Source organism: Salmo salar, chromosome 16 (assembly GCF_965601325.2).
Source record: "Salmo salar chromosome 16, fSalSal1, whole genome shotgun sequence".
Taxonomy (NCBI): domain Eukaryota; kingdom Metazoa; phylum Chordata; class Actinopteri; order Salmoniformes; family Salmonidae; genus Salmo; species Salmo salar.
Window position 1 is genome coordinate 7908078 of NC_138306.1, and position 19575 is coordinate 7927652.

General features: G+C 43.0%; 1 protein-coding gene across 1 annotated transcript in view; it reads right to left on the bottom strand.

The window, feature by feature from the left end:
• The window catches only part of LOC106573107 (copine-8), a 102496-nt gene that overhangs the window by 26144 nt on the left and 56777 nt on the right, over positions 1-19575 (bottom strand). The window contains exons 6-9 of the mRNA XM_082962494.1: positions 14072-14148; positions 7047-7110; positions 6609-6712; positions 1795-1899 (exon numbers count right to left, since the gene is read on the bottom strand). Of these exons, the coding sequence (XP_082818620.1) occupies positions 1795-1899; positions 6609-6712; positions 7047-7110; positions 14072-14148 (350 nt within the window). The remainder of the gene's footprint in view (positions 1-1794; positions 1900-6608; positions 6713-7046; positions 7111-14071; positions 14149-19575) is intronic.

Consider the following 19575-nt stretch of genomic DNA (forward strand, 5'->3'; position numbering starts at 1 on the left):
TGGTGAAGAGGCTTATGGAACCTTAAGTTCGCAAGGGGAGAAATGTCATCACGGACAATTTCTTCACTTCACTGTCATTGGCGAATAAGTTGCTGTCAAAGAAAACAAGTCTGGCCGGCACCATAAACAAAGTGAGAGCGGAGCTCCCTCCCTATGCGCAAAATAAGGCACCTGCACAGCCGTTGTAGGCCTGCTCCGCAATGGTTCTGAAGAATGACAAGATGATGGGGACACAATAAAGAGAAAACCAGAAACTAATATGCACTACAACCAAACAAAGTTATGTCTAAGTTTGTCAAGCAAGTGAAAGTTATGAAAATTTGGTCAACTGTTAGCTAAATGAAATCCAACTGATGCCATCGTGTGAAGACGCACACAAGCAATGGACAATGCTGCCGAGTCCCTTTATGGAGTACATTTTTCCAAGGTAATGTACAGAACGGAGGCATTTATTCCTCTTATAACACAGTTGCCAAAGAAAACAATATGAAAGCACACATTTACCAGCAGAAATAAAACATTTTGTTATATTGTCAAATTCATACTTTCTAATCCGTTGTTTGCTCAATTATTTCTATATTTATTGACGCAACAGTCGTTCGTTCTTTATTTTCCATTGCCATGCTCACTGGCAACGCTCGTATCCCTTGCTTGCTAGCTAGCTAAGGCTAACACAGTCACAACCGCTGCAGCCAGAATAACAGCAAGGTAGCTGTTTTCTATTGACATAAATTTGGATGTATTCTTAACAATGAGCTGATAATGCACGATTTTGTCTGGCATAGCTAGAAACGTTTGCCTTCTCGTCAGGACACTCGTCAACACTGACTGTTAATTACGAGATCGATCGCATATGAAACACTAGGCTAGAAGCTAGCTAGTTTGTTGCTAGCAAACCTGCCAATATGAAGACCAAATTCAAAAATACCAGTTGCTGAAAACAGCTGGTCAAACTAGAAACATGTGGGAGGATTTGACAGCTTTAGCGGCGGAGGGGACCGGAGAAATAAATGTTCCCCCCAAAAATGATCTGCAAATCAATGCTAGCTAGCTAAGCTTTTTCCTCGTTGGACCTGCGTTTACAACGTATCCAATTTCATTTTGTGTTGTTGTTGGTTTAGCTTTTTGTAACTTTGTAGCAGGTACGGTCTGCATGTACAGGCGCATATTGCTTCATGATTGTAAGGTGTCCCAATATATTTTCAAATTGTCCAATTATCTGGTTTTAATGTCCATTATAGAGTTTCACAATTTACGAAGGCCACTTGGTGCTTATAATGATGTTAAGGCTATTGATGTTTTCATAATTTGACTGTGCGTCTTGGTGGTTGGGGTATTTTTATTTTGTTGTCATAAAAAGAAGCTGTTACCGTGTTCCAACACATATGCTTTATGTTTCATAGTTGCAACAAAGCCACTCTACAAATATAACTTTTTACATATAACCTACAGTAACATACTGTAAATGAATGAAAATGGTATTGTGTTATTTGAAAATGTTACCCAAGGCCTTCAAACACAACCACATTTTTTTGGCCGATAGCACATAGGAAATGTATGAATTACACCGTTAGAATGTTGCAGTCAGAATGACTGCTCATTAGCTTGAAGGGGGGTCCCTGGAAGCCCAGCAGTTCTAGTGTTAACTGGAGCACTGTAGTGTAGTAATGTCGTGAAATGTAGTGTAGAAGGAGGAAGTCACTTCAAAAGGGACTATCTCTGCCATTCTCCTTTTTATTTCAAAGTGCTGAATCTATGCATCTGTCAGTTACCCGCATCTAAGGAATGAGTTACCTGTCATAGTCTCCGTTGCACAGGGCCTTGACGGGGATCTTGAACGCCTGCCACACTGGGTCCAGAGTGTTCTTCACTACCTCTGTCTTATGGCAGATAGTAAATCTAGAAACACACGCGCACACATACATGCACACATGCACGCACGCACAAACACAATGGCTGTTAGGACCCTTTCAAGACAACATGTGGTTTTTAACTCCTACTTATTTAAAAAAAAAATGTTTTTGCTGTATAGAAGTCAAAACAACAACAGCAGCAGTAGCTTCATGTTCTTATACAGGATACAGTGTGGCCATGTGGTCAGGGAGATCATGCTGCTGTTGTGCCCCAGAGCTAGCCATTTAAACTGCTTCAGTAAATATCCAGCTGCACAAAAGCCAAATGTGTTGAGTGCAAGATATGGGAGTCAGCTCGCATAAAAACATCTGCTGGGCAAAGCCGTCCCATACAATGTATGTTTAACTCAGGCTCACCCTTTATTTTCCTTGCATTTCATTTTCTTAATTTCTCCTCTCATCCTTTCTTTCACATCCACTCATCCCTTACCACCTATACTCTCTGTGCAAATGCTGGTTTGGGGAGGGAGGGTTTGAGGAGGAGGATTATTTAAGATACTGTTTGAAGAGGTAGGGTTTCAGATGTTTTCAGGAAGATGGGCAGGGACTCTGCTGTCCAAGATTCAGATGGAAGCTGGTTCCACTATTGGGGTGCCAGGACAGAGAAGAGGTTGGACTGGGCTGAGCGGGAGCTGCCCTCCCGTAGGGGAGGGCCAAGAGACCTGAGGTGGCAGAACTGAGTGCTCGGGTTGTAGGGTTTTAGCAAAGCCTGAAGGTAGGGAGGGGAAGTTCCTCTTGCTTTATGTAGGCAAGCAACATGGTCTTGTGAGCTTCGACTGGAAGCCAGTGGAGGGTGCATAGGAGCAGCGTGACATGGGAGAACTTGGGAAGGTTGAACACCAGGCGGGCTGCGGCGTTCTGGATAAGTTGCAGGTGTTTGAGGGCAAAAGCGGGAGGCCCAGCCAACATAGAGATGCAGTAGTCCAGACGGGAGATGACTCTTGCTGTTCCGTAGGTAAGCACCATGGTCTTGTTGTGGATACGAGATTTGACTGGAAGCTACAGACCTATTATCCACTGTGTATGGGCAGAAAATCAAATCAGATCAAATTGTATGTCACATGCACCGAATACAACAGGTGCATTACCATGAAATGCTTACTTACAAGCCCTTAATCAACAATGCAGTTTTAAGAAAAATAAGAGTTAAGAAAAATATTTACTAAATAAACTAAAGTCAAAAATAAAAGAGCAATAATAAAATAACAATGAGGCTATGTACAGGGAGTACCGGTACTGAGTCAGTGTGCAGGGGCACAGGTTAGTCAAAGTAATTAAGGTAATATGTACATGTAGGTAAAGTGACTATGCATAGAAAGCAAATAGTCCGGGTAGCCATTTGATTAGCTGTTTAGCAGTCTTATGGCTTGGGGGTAGAAGCTGTTAAGATGCCTCTTGGACGTAGACTTGGTGCTCCGGTATCGCTTGCTGTGAGTTAGCAGAGAGAACAGTCTATGACTAGGGTGGCTGGAGTCTTTGGCAATTTTTAGGGCCTTTCCTATGCCACCGCCTGGTATAGAGGTCCTGGGTGGCAGGAAGCTTGGCCCCAGTGATGTACTGGGCCATACGCACTACCCTCTGCTCTCGATGGTGCAGCTGTAAAATTATAGAAGGATCTGAGGACCCATGCCAAATCTTTTCAGTCTCCTGAGGGGGAATAGGCGTTGTCGTGCCCTCTTCATGACTGTCTTGGTGTGTTTGGACCATGATAGTTTGTTGGTGACGTGGACACCAAGGAACTTGAAGCTCTCAACCTGCTTCACTACAGCCTCGTCAATGAGAATGGGAGCGTGCTCGGCCCTCGTTTTCCTGTATTCCACAATCATCTCCTTTGTCTTGATCACGTTGAGGGAGAGGTTGTTGTCCTGGCACCACACTTCCAGGTCTCTGACCTCCTCCCTATAGGCTATCTCATCGTTGTCGGTGATCAGGCCTACCAACGTTGTGTTGTTGGCAAACTTAATGATGGTGTTAGAGTCATGCTTGGCCACGCAGTCATGGGTGAACAGGCAGTACAGGAGGGTACTAAGCACGCACCCCTGATGGGCCCCTGGGTTGAGGATCAGCATGGCAGATGATGTTGTTGCCTACCCTTACCACCTGGGGGCGGCCGTCAGGAAGTCCAGGATCCAGTTGCAGAGGGAGGTGTTAAGTCCCAGGGTTCTTAGCTTAGTGATGAGCTTTGCAGGCACTATGGTGTTGAACGCTGAGATGTAGTCAATGAACAGCATTCTCACATAGGTATTTCTTCTGTCCAGGTGGGAAAGGGCAGTGTTGAGTGCAACAGAGATTGTGTCACCTGTGGATATGTTGGGGAAGTATGCAAATTGGACTAGGTCTAGGGTTTCTGGGATGATGGTATTGATGTAAGCCATGACCAGCCTTTCAAAGCACTTCATGGCTATAGACGTGAGTGCTATGGGTCGGTAGTCATTTAGGCAGGTTACCTTAGTGTTTTTGGGCACAGGGAGTATGGTGGTCTGCTTGAAACATGTAGGTATTACAAACTCGGCCAGGGACAGGTAATAAAAAGGTCAGTGAAGACACTTGCCAGTTGGTCATGCTCGGAGTACACATTCTGGTAATCCGTCTGGCTCTGCGGCCTTATGAATGTTGACCTGTTTAAAGGTCTTACTCAGAACGGCTACGGCGAGCGTGATCACACTGTCATCCGCAACAGCTGCTGCTCGCATGCATGTTTCAGTGTTGCTTGTCTCGAAGCGCACATAGAAGTCATTTAGCTTGTCTGGTTGGCTTGTGTCACTGGGCAGCTCGCGGCTGGGTTTCCCTTTGTAGTCCGTAATATTTTGCAAGCCCTGCCACATCCGACGAGCGTCAGAGCTGGTGTAGTAGGATTCAATCTTAGTCCTGTATTTACACTTTGTCTGTTTGAATGCATTCAACCGAAATGTGTCTTCCGCATTTAACTCAACCCCCTGAATCAGAGTTGTGGGGGCTGCCTAAAATCGATGACCACGTCATCGGCACCCAGGGAGCAGTTGTTGTGGGGGGTTAACCTGTTAGGGCTAGGGGGCAGTATTGACACAGCCGGATAAAAAACGTACCCGATTTAATCTGGTTACTACTCCTGCCCAGTAACTAGAATATGCATATAATTATTGGCTTTGGATAGAAAACACCCTAAAGTTTCTAAAACTGTTTGAATGGTGTCTGTGAGTATAACAGAACTCATATGGCAGGCCAAAACCTGAGAAGATTCCATGCAGGAAGTGGCCTGTCTGACAAATTGTGTTTCATCTTGGCTCTTTTTATTGAAGACTGAGGATCTTTGCAATAACGTGACACTTCCTACGGCTCCCATAGGCTCTCAGAGCCCGGGAAAAAGCTGAACGATATCGAGGCAGGCTCTGGCTGAAACACTTTATCGCTTTTGGCAAGTGGCCGATCAGAGTACTATGGGCTTAGGCGCGTGCCCGAGTCGACCGAATGCTTTATTTTCTTTCCTCTGTTTACCTAAACGCAGATTCCCAGTCAGAATATTATCGCTTTTTTATGAGAAAAATGGCATAAAAATTGATTTTAAACAGCGGTTGACATGCTTCGAAGTACGGTAATGGAATATTTTGAATTTTTTTGTCACGAATTGCGCCATGCTCGTCACCCTTATTTACCCTTTCGGATAGTGTCTTGAACGCACGAACAAAACGCCGCTGTTTGGATATAACTATGGATTATTTTGAACCAAACCAACATTTGTTATTGAAGTAGAAGTCCTGGGAGTGCATTCTGACGAAGACAGCAAAGGTAATAACATTTTTCTTATAGTAAATCTGACTTTGATGAGTGCTAAACTTGCTGGGTGTCTAAATAGCTAGCCCTGTGATGCCGGGCTATCTACTGAGAATATTGCAAAATGTGCTTTCACCGAAAAGCTATTTTAAAATCGGACATATCGAGTGCATAGAGGAGTTCTGTATCTATAATTCTTAAAATAATTGTTATGCTTTTTGTGAACGTTTATCGTGAGTAATTTAGTAAATTCACCGGCAGTGTTCGGTGGGAATGCTAGTCACATGCTAGTCACATGCTAATGTAAAAAGCTGGTTTTTGATATAAATATGAACTTGATTGAACAAAACATGCATGTATTGTATAACATAATGTCCTAGGGTTGTCATCTGATGAAGATCATCAAAGGTTAGTGCTACATTTAGCTGTGGTTTGGGTTTATGTGACATTATATGCTAGCTTGAAAAATGGGTGTCTGATTATTTCTGGCTGGGTACTCTGCTGACATAATCTAATGTTTTGCTTTCGTTGTAAAGCCTTTTTGAAATCGGACAGTGTGGTTAGATTAACGAGAGTCTTATCTATAAAATTGTGTAAAATAGTCATATGTTTGAAAAATTGAAGTTTTTGCATTTTTGAGGAATTTGAATAACGCGCCACGGGATTACACTGGCTGTTGAGTAGGTGGGACGCAAGCGTCCCACCTAGCCCATAGAGGTTAACTGTCTTGCTCAATGGCAGATTTTTCTATCTTGGCAGCTCGGTGATTCGAACCAGTGACCTTTCGGTTAGTGGCCCAATGCTCTTAACCGATAGGCTACCTGCCACCCATCACATAGTACAGTATACTGTATGTAAACAAACATGATTTGTGGTTGTGAATAAATAAAGTTTTAATTAGATTTTGTATGTAATAATAAATCAACGCGTGTTGTGACGACTTACGATCCGTCTTCGTTACTACGGTAGAAGACCAGAAAAGGATCCGATTTCCCAAAGAAGTCTTTCTTGTCCAACTTGTTCCCACAGAATTGCAGCATCACTGACTCCTAGAGAGAACAGGTTACAGATAGATGGAACAGACAGACAATAAAAACCACAGACTGGGAAAATAGTCATTTTTCTCTGTTTGCTTTTTTCCCGTTCTAATTCTTTTACATTTCATGACCTGTTTTGATTGACTGGGTCCCTTAGTATTTAGTGAATTATTTGTAGGAAAAAAGGCAAGAAGTCATTGTTGTGCTCCCATGTAGAGTATGTGGATATGTATGACTGAATAGCCACTGCTGAAAATGCTAAAGCTGTTCCATTTTCATGATGACTGTTCATTAAAAGGGGAACACTTACAACAGCTGCAGTTTTTTACACACAAAAACCACTCACCCTGCAATTGCTCAGCTCCTCTGCTCTCACTTTGATGGTACCACACTTCTTCCCTGGAATCCCACTGTTAAAACACAAAAGAGAGACTAGAATCATCACTTCTGGCAGCGTTACTGTACATTTGTGTGTTGTTCATGGCTCTCCGTCCATTTTTCTATTTTATTTTAGGACACCTTTATTTATACGGGTAAGTCAATTAAGAACAAATTGTTATTTACAATGACGACTTGTCCATCTAGCATGTCATACATCAATCGTCAATACCTTCCTTGACAAAGATGAGGCCTAGCGTTTTGTGCAGAATGTTAACAGAAAGAAATTGACCAAGTAAAAATAGACAAATGAATGCCAGAACCCCAAGGCTTGATTTAGACTGGAGAGAGAGAGAGCAACATTGTTTTTAATTTGGCTAAATAGAGCTATATAATGTTGCTGGAATTATGCAATAACATGCATGGAGGAAAATAGATGGCAAATTGAAGTGAGTCTTTGAAATGCAACCGGGGCTCTCGGAGGCCCAACGAGAGAAGCACTCACTGAAATGGACTGACTGGGTGAGCAGTGAGCACAAAACCTTGGCACTGGAGGGGAGGTGGGTGGGTGGGGGAGGGGGGGGGGGGGTAAAAGAGAGAGGGTATAGGAAAGAGAAGGCTGGATAAAGAAGACGAATGGCACTGAACTAACTATGCAGTTCATACAAGTCCTTCCATTAAATTATCTACACAGTTGATATGGTTCCCTTTCAGTCAGTCAAATCGGTACAACACAGTTATGGGGAGTTCATACGCTAACGCCCTCTACTGAGGAACGTTAGAATCACGCCTGAGAAGGCCAATGAACACCGTGCCTCACCGGAAGTCCGGCCTTCCACAGGTGATAAACCCAAGACACGAATTCATTCCTTCAATTCTTCTGCTCTTCACCTCGAGCTGAGCAGAACAATTTCACGTATTCTTTAAAAATAAACATGGGAACGCGAAATACAAGGGTTTACTTCAATTTACCACTCACACTTAACCTTTCTGGCGCAGGCTAGCGACCCACCTCGACAACATCCGGTGAAATTGCAGAGCGCCAAATTTAAAATACAGAAATACTCATAATAAACATTCATAAAAGATACAAGTGTTATGCATCGGCTTAAAGATTAACTTCTTGTTAATCCAGCCTCTGTGTCAGATTTCAAAAAGGCTTTACGGCGAAAGCATACCATGCGATTATCTGAGGACAGCACCCCGCTTACAAAAGCATACAAACATTTTCAAGCCAAGTAGAGGAGTCACGAAAGTCAGAAATAGCGATAAAATTAATCACTTACCTTTGATGATCTTCATATGGTTGCAGTCACAAGAGTCCCTGTTACACAATAAATGTTCGTTTTGTTCGATAAAGTCCCTCTTTATTTCCCAATAACTCAGTTTTGTTGGCGCGTTTTGTTCAGTAATCCACTGGCTCAATGGCGGTCACAACATGCAGACGAATACATCCTAATAGTACCGGTAAAGTTCATTGAAACATGTCAAACGATGTTTATAATTAATCCTCAGGTTGTCTATTGTCTAAATAATCCATAATATTTCAACCAGACAATAGCGTATTCAATAGAAAGGAAAAAGAACGAACGGCACGCAATCGGTCACGCGCGCAAACTAGCTCTGGTTCATTCTACAGTCCACTTAGAAAATGGTCTCATTCTTCCTCATTTTTCAGAAAACAAGCCTGAAACAATGTCTAAAGACTGTTGATATCTAATGGAAGCCATAGGAACTGCAATCTGGGTCCTAACCCAACACATACTGTATAGGCAATCAATTGAAAACTACACACATCAAAAATATCCCACTTCCTGGATGGATTTTCCTCAGGTTTTCGCCTGTCATATTAGTTCTGTTATACTCACAGACATTCTTTTAACAGTTTTGGAAACTTTAGAGTGTTTTCTATCCAAATCTACCAATTATATACATATCCTAGCTTCTGGGCCTGAGTAACAGGCAGTTTACTTTGGGTACGCTTCTCATCTAGATGTCAAAATACTGCCCCCAAGCCATAACAAGTTTTAAGGAGAACGTGCTCATCCTTCTGGACATTGTGTGTTAAAGCTTGGTAACTGGTTTCGTGATTTTCCTGCTAAATCTGTTAGTTATTCTTCTGCGTGTTTAGCCTGGCTAATTGGCTGAGTAATGTAACCAAAACAACGAAAGCTAACAAGCCGGGTTCAAGACCTTGTCTAAATAAATTAAAAAGATACTCACGTTTTGTTGTCTGTCTTGATGCGGTGCATGCTCCATCTGCCCCCGCTTGGGTCAGCTTGTGTACGGGACGGTGATAGTAACAGTGGCTTGTACGCGGCTGTCACTGTTCCCCTAGTCCATGGTGCGCACAGGCTCCTTTGGGAAACGTGTGGAACTCTTATGGCTTCCTGTCACGGGTGCCCGTACCTCGGCTGGGTATGAGTTACATGACCCAAGGATGATTTGGGGCTTTAGTCGGATAAAATATCTAGTAAAATATCTTGTCAGCCCTGGGCTGAGGCATGCGAAAGCTGCCCTAGCTCAACCCGGTAGCTATGCGATCTATCACCGGCTAAGGGAGGCGACTTGAAGGGAGAAAGCGGCCGGGTCAGTGGGCATGCCAGGCTGCCTGTACCTGCCTCGGTCAAACACGTTTACCTCTCGTCCCAAAGATGGTCGATGATCAGGTCTTATGTGGACGGGATCAGGCTAGCTAAACAGTGCTGCATAGCGTGCTACCCACAGGTTAGCTGACTCGTCAAGGTGAGCTAGCTAGTGTACTGCCATTGGTGATTCCTGCCTCCCATTTGGAATTGATTGTGCAGCTCTCTTGTTTAGTATACGTAAGTTCTACAGCTGCACTATGTCACTGGCCCCAGTGTAGCCCACAGTGTGCTTACGTCTGGGACGGGAGAGAGTCATTAGGCAGCGCACAGATGGCGCAATACCTGGGTCCAACAGGCTTTCCTGTCAGGTTGGAACTCTGGGTGGTCTGCCGTGGGCCATTTCATTTGGTGTACGCTAAGGTTGGCATGGGGCGTGATTTCATATCCCTATAGCTGTGTTGTACGGAGTTGACCGACTGAAAGGGAACGTATAGTTATGGCTATAACTAATGTTCCCTGTAGGAGGGAAATGAGGTAGAACATCTGTTCGGCCCCGCACCGCCCAGTTCTGGGCTCGATGAACAGCGGGCGATACTGAATGGAACAAACTTATCTGTGCCTCGGGTTTATCACATGTGGCTTCCGGTGAGGCACACTGTTCATCGGCCTTGTCAGGATTGGTTCAAATGTTCTTCAGTAGTGCAAAAACTCCCCATAGCTGTGTTGTACCTTGTTTCCCACCTTCAGGGAACAGTCAGTCATAACTGTACGTTCTCAACTATAGTCTAGAACAGGGACAATCTATACTTTTTTGGCTCAACTTCCCATTTTCAAGTGAAAAGAAAATATCTGGACCAGCACAGTAGGGTGGGTGTCACAGGACAATGTAAAAAGAGGTATACTGGTCATGTGTAATAGTATAATATATGCTGTATGACAGGTTCATGGCAGTCATTATTATCATCAGGATAAATTAGAAGTGTTTATCTCAATGCCTGTTTGTGGTGTGCCTCCTAAGACCATCTGTCTATAGCCACGCATTGTTTAGTTCTGTACATATGCTCCTCCTTTGCTCTGCTCTTTATTTGTAAAATCTTCCTCCACTCCACTGAACACAAGTGCCACGCTTTTGACTCGGCCGTCTCCATGTAAATAGAGGTGCCACTTTAAGATACAGTGGACCAGCTGCATGTGCGCACGCGCCCCCCCCCCACACACACACACACACACACACACACACACACACACACACACACACACACACACACACACACACACACACACACACACACACACACACACAATGAGTGTAGCCTGAGATGATTATATAACTCGACAACAGCGGCACATTCTTATATCATCGTCTTGTGTCATTCTTCTGCAGACCCATTGATTCATACTGTACATACATTTGCCACATGCACACACGTGCATATACACAGACACACACAAATAGTCCGCGGCGGCGGCGGCAGGCGGCAGGCAGGCAGGCAGGCAGGCAGGCAGGCAGGCGGCACCATACACAGTGGGGTGAGGGCCACCCCTCACGGTTCACACATGAAGAACACACCCTGCTCTCAGTGCCTCAGGCAGAAAATAAATGGACATTCAACACATTGTATGTGTCCCAAATAGCACCCTATTCATTATATAGTGCACTACTTTTGACCAGACCCCTACTGGCCCAGGTCAAAAGGAGTGCACTATAAAGGGATTAGGGTGCCATTTGGGACGCATTTTCCTCTTTGCACTTAAACCCCCCTGAGGAACCATTAGTGGAGGTGACAGAGGGGCTCCTAACACTAACAAATATGCTTCAAAATACCAGGCCATATTGTACAGTATGTTACATTATACTGGAATACATCACTGAAGATAAAGCCTGTAGTGTTTGTAGTGCACAGCACAGGCCATAGTAGCCTTGTTTTCCAGAGCGGCCATATGCTTTTATTAAAACATTTTTTTTTACAAATTTGCACTTCCAATTTGTGTAAGACTTCCCAGTTGGAAACTATTCATCACATTTAGTTGACAGTGACAGTGCATATTAATCAACATTTAAGTTCTCTTCAATGTAAAAGTGCTGTGGTTAATGTTCATTTGTAGTTCCAGTTCAATTTCAACTCTAGTCAATTTGAGGAATTTTCAATAAGACTCCTGGCTCCTTGATAAATCATGCCTCAATATGACACAGATTAACATAACGACATGGCTCCCAAATTAACGCATGTGTATTTTTAACTTGATAATAATTCACTTGAGGATGTGTAATCATCTTTGTTATTTTTTAAACATGCTGAAACATCATGTAAGTGGAGCCCCTCCTTATCCCATTGTGTAAAAAACAGCAGCTGGCAACAACAACACTGTTGGCATCCCATACAGTATATAAAAAACATTTCTGGATGAGAAAGAGAACTGTCATCATCTAAGTGAATTCCTACGTTCTATTTGTATTTCAAAAGTATTCAGAACACATTTTGTTACGTTACAGCCTTCTTCTAAAATGTATTAATTAAATGTTTTTCCTCAGCAATGTACACACAATAGCCCATAATGACAAAGCGAAAACAGGTTTTAAGAAATGTTTGCAAATATATTAAAATAGAAAAACTGAAATATCTTATTTACATAAGTACTCAGACCTTTTGCTATGAGACTCGAAATTGAGCTCAGTTGCATCCTGTTTCCATTGATCATCTTTGAGATGTTTCTACAACTTGATTGGCGTCCACCTGTGGTAAATTCAATTGATTGGACATGATTTGGAAATGCACACACCTGTCTATATAAGGTCCCACAGTTGACAGTGCATGTCAGAGCAAAAACCAAGCCATGAGGTCAAAGGATTTGTCCGTAGAGATCAGAGACAGGATTTTGTCGAGGCACAGATCTGGGGAAGGGTACCAAAAAATGTCTGCAGCATTGAAGGTTCCCAAGAACACAGTGGCCTCCATCATTCTTAAATGGAAGAAGTTTGGAACCACCAAGACTCTTCCTAGAGCTGGCTGCCCAGCCAAACTGAGCAATTGGGGTAGAAGGACCTTAGTCAGGGAGGTGACCAAGAATTCAATGGTCACTCTGACAGAGCTATTGAGTTCCTCTGTGGAGATGGGAGAACCTTCCAGAAGGACATCATCTCTGCAGCACTCTACCAATCAGGCCTTTATGGTAGATTGCCCAGACGGAAGCCACTCCTCAGTATAAGGTACATGACAGCCCGCTTGGAGTTTGCCAAAAGGAACCTAAAGACACTCATAGACCATGAGAAACAAGATTCTCTGGTCTAATGAAACCAAGATTGAATTCTTTGGCCTGAATGCCAAGCATCACGTCTGGAGGAAATCTGGCTACGGTGAAGCATGGTGGTGGCAGCATCATGCTGTGGGGATGTTTTTCAGCGGCAGGGACTGGGAGGCTAGTCAGTTTCGAGGCAAAGATGAACAGAGCAAAGTACAGACATCCTTGATGAAAACCTGCTCCAGAGTACTCAGGACCTCAGACTGGGGCGAATGTTCACCTTCCAACAGCACAATGACCATAAGCACACAGCCAAGATAACGCAGGAGTGGCTTCGGGAGAAGTCTCTGAATGTCCTTGAGTTGCCCAGCCAGAGCCCGGACTTGAACCCGATCGAACGTCTATGGAGAGACCTGAAAATAGCTGTGCAGTAATGCTCCCCATCCAATATGACAGAGATTTAGAGGATCTGTAGAGAATGGGACAAACTCCACAAATACAGGTGTGCAAAGCTTGTAGCGTCATACCCAAGAAGACTCGAGGCTGTAATCGCTGCCAGAGGTGCTTCAACAAAGTACTGAGTAAAGGATCTGAACACTTATGTAAATGTGATATTTCAGTTAAATGTTTTTTATATATTTGCTAAAATTTCGAAAAACCTGTTTTTGGTTTCTCATTATGGGGTATTGTGTGTAGATTGATGAGGAACATAAAAAAATATATAATATTTAGAATAAGGCTGTAATGTAACAAAATGTGGAAAAAGTCAAGGGGTCTGAATACTTTCCGAATGCATTGTACCACAACTGAGTTTCATTAAATAGGCACGAACAGGATTCTTTTAATGCTCAACATTAATTTGCGGTAACCTTGCATAGCCAACAACAAAGAGTTCTCAAAGTGGGGTAGTGTATTGGGAATCATGTTATTAATGATCAGTCTATTTCCTTAATTGACTGGAATTGCAGTGATATTGGCCCCAATGTGGAATATACTGTACATCAATGGAATACCAACGACGCAAAATTTCAAATAAAATAGAACCCTTTAAACCATGTAAATTATGTGGCATCTTGGGCCTGGCTTTTAATAATGAGGACAAAATAGGCCAAAAATAGCAACAATAGGGTAAAGGGTAGACAGAACGGTACAGTACATTACTTACATGAGAGGTTTTTCCATGCAGCTTCCCATGGAGCCCACCACCTCCCCCAGGGTACAGAATGCCTGGCCCAGGAAGTCCTCACACACACACACACACACACACACACACACACACACACACACACACACACACACACACACACACACACACACACACACACACACACACACACACACACACACACACACACACACACACACACACACACACACACACACACAGTGAGTGAGAGAAATGGCCCAAAAGATAAGATGACAAAAAACACATTTGATATACATTTTTTGTACGATTTTCAGAACGTAATGAGCACAAACGCTATGCGAGCAGATCAAGGAGGTTCAAATGGAAAAAGGTAAACCTGATTCCAGCTATGCTTTCCAATCTTCCTCCATCTATCTCCCAAACCCCTGGTTTAGCTTGGCTTAGCCTGGCTTAGCCCCCACCATGCCACAGCCCAAGATCATTTCCTAGGATATTTACGTTTCGACTAAATATTTTTTTCAAAGCTTCTCTGTTAAATCCTATGAGCATATGGGATGAAGAATGACATTGATACGTGATGAAAAAAGCCTAATAATAAATAAGGTAATTTTATAGATGCATTCGTTCTCACTGACTTACAGGTAACACATACAGTTAACACATTGTTCCCAAGTGAGAATCAAACCTACAACCTGGTCTTGTACAGTAGGCGCCCCGTCATGCCCTAACCAACTGGAAGATGTGAGGCCATGGAAGGTGTGAAAGCTATGTAGCTTTTACCATTTGACACTGACAGAGGGTCTTGAGTCTCTCTCTCTCTGCCCAACATAGTGTGGTGGCTCCCACAAGTAGAGAGGGTAGTATTGTATTGTTTAGTTTTGTATGCATGATGTTGTTCGCACAGGCTCTTTGGGCTGGGGCCATGAAATTAAACTCAGTGTGTTGAGACTCAAAAGAGTGAGGACTTGTACTATGCTACTGGGCCCAGCCTGGTTCTGCTCTGTGTATAATAAATTCACTTGACAGATGAGCTGTGTTTGGTCCAGCGGGCAGAAAGCTGCTCCCAGGATCTATTCTGCCTGTCGGTGTTTATCACTCCTCTCCCCTTGTCCCACCGTGCAACTTGGGCCCATTGCTCTTCTTTGGAAAGAGAGAGTGTGGAAAACAGCCATCCCTTCTTCAGTGTATATTTTATTTACTATGGTGTCACTAATATGTGGGACGGGCTAAAGGTGGTGGTGAGCTTTCCAGTAGAGGCAAAGACGGACAGGTTTGTACACATCAGAACCGGAGAATAGGCCTAGTCTCAGCTAGGCTATAGGCGGGGCATGCTTCCCAACCTAAACAGTTCGGAACAGTTTATGCATATATTATATTGTTCATTTTGGTGTTCAGCTAGGGCTTTGTCAGCTGTGCTGGCAATCAAATATTTTTCTCAAGGCCAGCCAAAGTTTGGAAGGCGAAGTCTATGCCCCTTTGTCCGTGATTAGTCAACTGTAGGGGTGACGCAAGTTTCTTCTTCTTGTAGGTTCAGCCCGAAACTCAGCGAGGATTCAACATGGCGAACGACAACTTCGAGCATCGATTGACCGAGTAGGTACAGAAATATCTTCGCCACTACAATTCTAGCCGTGCATTATATAAAGACCAACATGTAAATGCAAATTCATGTAGGGAGATTGAGGAGACACTGGGATCCGAACAAACTACTTGTTCGAAAAAGTGGGGTAGGTTTCGCAACAAGTTTTTCAAGGCAAAGAAAAGAAACAAGGGCAGCAGTGGAGACGTCATTGGAAAGGCTGGTGCTCTCAAAACCAGGTGCTCTCTCCATTCACAAACACCAGTGAATGGAGAGAGCACCTGGTTTTGTTCTCTGCACCCCAGCACTGCCTATTGACTGGCCCAAGCATCTGCCCCCAGTATTGACTGGTCATCGGCACCAGCCCATCTCCCGCACTGAGCTGCAGTGCAGAATTAGAAACAATCCCCATGCAGGATCTGGGAAGCTCTATCCTGGGCTCACCTCCAAGACCTACTCCACTGGCTTGCTCCTCACCAATGCCACAGAACAGCAGCAGAAGTAGCAGGGGTGTGAGAAGAAGGGAGAAAGGACCTGCAGACTCAGCACTTAACACATCACTCACAAAGGCATTGCGAATGATTGAAGACTTGTCCCAGAGGTAAATACAAATACTTTCAGACTCCTACTTTACTCTGATCCCCTTTCCTCTCTTCTGTTGTCCTTTTTCCTCCTCGCCTCACCATGCACATTGCTCTCCAGGCACTCCTAATTTCCCCACCCCTCTTCTCATCCTCTCCACAGGACCCCTGGCACCTATAGCTGATTTCATGGATGAACTCTCGCCAAAACTCTGGCAGGAATTAGATCACCAGCTGCATGAGATTGTGTATAACTTCAAGAAGTGGACATGGACCGAACAACTGGGAACACAGTGAAATAAACTTGTTCTGTTGTTGTTCTGACATCTCTGGAGCCAGACACTAGACTTTCATTTGATTCCATAGACACTTTTGTTGTTCACATGTCTGTTCATAGCAGACACTGTAATATTGTTCAGAAATATTTGTAACTATACTGACTTACATTTTATTCCATAGACACTTGTTTACTTGTCTGTTCTCAGACACTGTTGTATTGTGGTTTACTTTCAGAGCCCATAAGCAAGAATAAAGGTTTATTTTTGTGTGCTGAAAAAGCTCTGTTGGCATTTCTTCATCTCAATACAAGGTGTTTCAATGCATTCTATTTGAACAGCAAGTGCAAGTGCTGACAATGTCCAGAAGTGCCACAGACTTCACAGGCTTTCTACTTGGTGTTGTTCAATCTAATCTAAATTACTGCTCACTGAGACGTCATAGAATCAGGTTCCATTTTATTAACAAGATTAAAACTCAAAATTTTAGGACAAATGTACTTTGGTTCACAGTGCACACAAAGAACTGGGTCTGTGTGTCCAGCTAGGGGTGTGTGTGAGCAGTTCAAACAAAGGCCTTTTCTGCATGACTGCTTGGCCTTGGGTTGAGTTGTCCTCTCCTAACCACGTCTTCCTGCCATGGCACATGTCCGGGGGGGATCCTTCAACTTGCAAGAAATGTCGCTCTGGAACTTGGAGATTGCCCTTAGCCTTTTCAGGGCTACACTCGATTGGACGACCAAGAATCCTTATCCTTGCAGCCATGATACCAAATGCATTCTCTGACTCTGACAACGAGAGTGGTAGTAGTTCCAGGTACGCCCAAGTTCATTGAAATGGACACCTGTGAATGAGAGGTAACGAGAATATACAGTACCAGTCGAAAGTTTAGACACACCTACTCATTCAAATGTTTTTCTTAATTTTTTTTACTATTTTCTACATTGTAGAATTTTCTTTGCACACTCTTGACATTCTCTCAACCAGCTTCATGAGGTAGTCACCTGGAATGCATTTCAATTAACAGGTGTGCCTTGTTAAATTAATTTGTGGAAATGATTTCCTTTGTAATGCGTTTGAGCCAATCAGTTGTGTTGTGACAAGGTAGGGGTGGTATACAGAAGATAGTCCTATTTGGTAAAAGACCAAGTCCATATTATAGCAAAAACAGCTCAAATAAGCAAAGAGAAATGATAGTTCACTTTAAGACATAAAGGTCAGTCAATGCGGAAAACTAAGAACTTTGAACGTTTCTTCAAGAGCAGTCGCAAAAACCATCAGGCGCTATGAGGAAACTGGCTCTCATGAGGACCGCCACAGGAAAGGAAGACCCAGAGTTACTTCTGCTGCAGAGGATAAATTCATTAGAGATAACTGCAACTCAGATTGCAGCCCAAATAAATGCCTCACAGAATTCAAGTAACAGACAAATCTCAACATCAACTGTTCAGAGGAGACTGCGTGAATCAGGCCTTCATGGTCGAATTGCTACAAAGAAACCACTACCAAAGGACACCAATAAGAAGAGACTTGCTTGGGCCAAGAAACCCAAGCAATGGACATTTTTATTTAACCCTTATTTTACCAGGTAAGCTGACAGAGAACACATTCTCTTTAACCTGTTGGGGATGGGGGCAGTATTTGCACGGCTGGATAAAAAACGTACCCGATTTAATCTGGTTACTACTCCTGCCCAGTAACTAGAATATGCATATAATTGTTTGATTTGGATAGAAAACACCCTAAAGTTTCTAAAACTGTTTGAATGGTGTCTGTGAGTATAACAGAACTCATTTGGCAGGCCAAAACCTGAGAAGATTCCAAACAGGAAGCGCTCTCTCTGACTATTTCTTGGCCTTCTTGATCATCTCTATCCAAAACAGGGGATCTCTGGCATAACGTGACATTTTCTAATGCTCCCATAGGCTCTCAGAAGGCACCAGAACATTGAATGATGACTTTGCAGGCCATGGCTGAAAAACAGTAGCGCATTTGGATAGTGGTCGATCTGAGAACAATGAGACTGGGGGCGCGTGCACGAGAAGACTCCATGTTTTTATTTTTTCGTCTTTGAACGAAAACAGGGTTTCTCGGAAAATTATCGCTTTTTTACGAGAAAAATCGCATAAAAAATGATTTTAAACAGCGTTTGACATGCTTCGAAGTACGGTAATGGAATATTTTGAATTTTTTTTGTCACGAAACGCGCCGGGCGCGTCACCCTTCTTTACCCTTCGGATAGTGTCTTGAACGCACAAACAAAACGCCGCTATTTGGATATAACTATGGATTATTTGGAACCAAACCAACAGTTGTTATTGAAGTAGAAGTCCTGGGAGTGCATTCTGACGAAGAACAGCAAAGGTAATCAAATTTTTCTTATAGTAAATCTGAGTTTGGTGAGTACCAAACTTGGTGGGTGTCAAAATAGCTAACCTGTGATGGCCGGGCTATCTACTCAGAATATTGCAAAATGTGCTTTCACCGAAAAGCTATTTTAAAATCGGACATAGCGATTGCATAAAGGAGTTCTGTATCTATAATTCTTTAAATAATTGTTATGTTTTTTGTGAACGTTTATCGTGAGTAATTTAGTAAATTCACCGGAAGTTTCGGTGGGTATGCTAGTCACATGCTAGTCACATGCTAATGTAAAAAGCTGGTTTTTGATATAAATATGAACTTGATTGAACAAAACATGCATGTATTGTATAACATAATGTCCTAGGAGTGTCAACTGATGAAGATCATCAAAGGTTAGTGCTGCATTTGGGCTGTGGTTTGGGTTTATGTGACATTATATGCTAGCTTGAAAAATGGGTGTCTGATTATTTCTGGCTGGGTACTCTGCTGACATAATCTAATGTTTTGCTTTCGTTGTAAAGCCTTTTTGAAATCGGACAGTGTGGTTAGATTAACGAGAGTCTTGTCTTTAAAATGGTGTAAAATAGTCATATGTTTGAAAAATTGAAGTTTTTGCATTTTACGGCAAAGATTTTAAAAGTAGATGCTCAAATTGTTTGGGCACAGACCTGGATAGTATGACAGAACTCTGCAGGCTATTTCTGCAGTAGATTGAAACTCCGC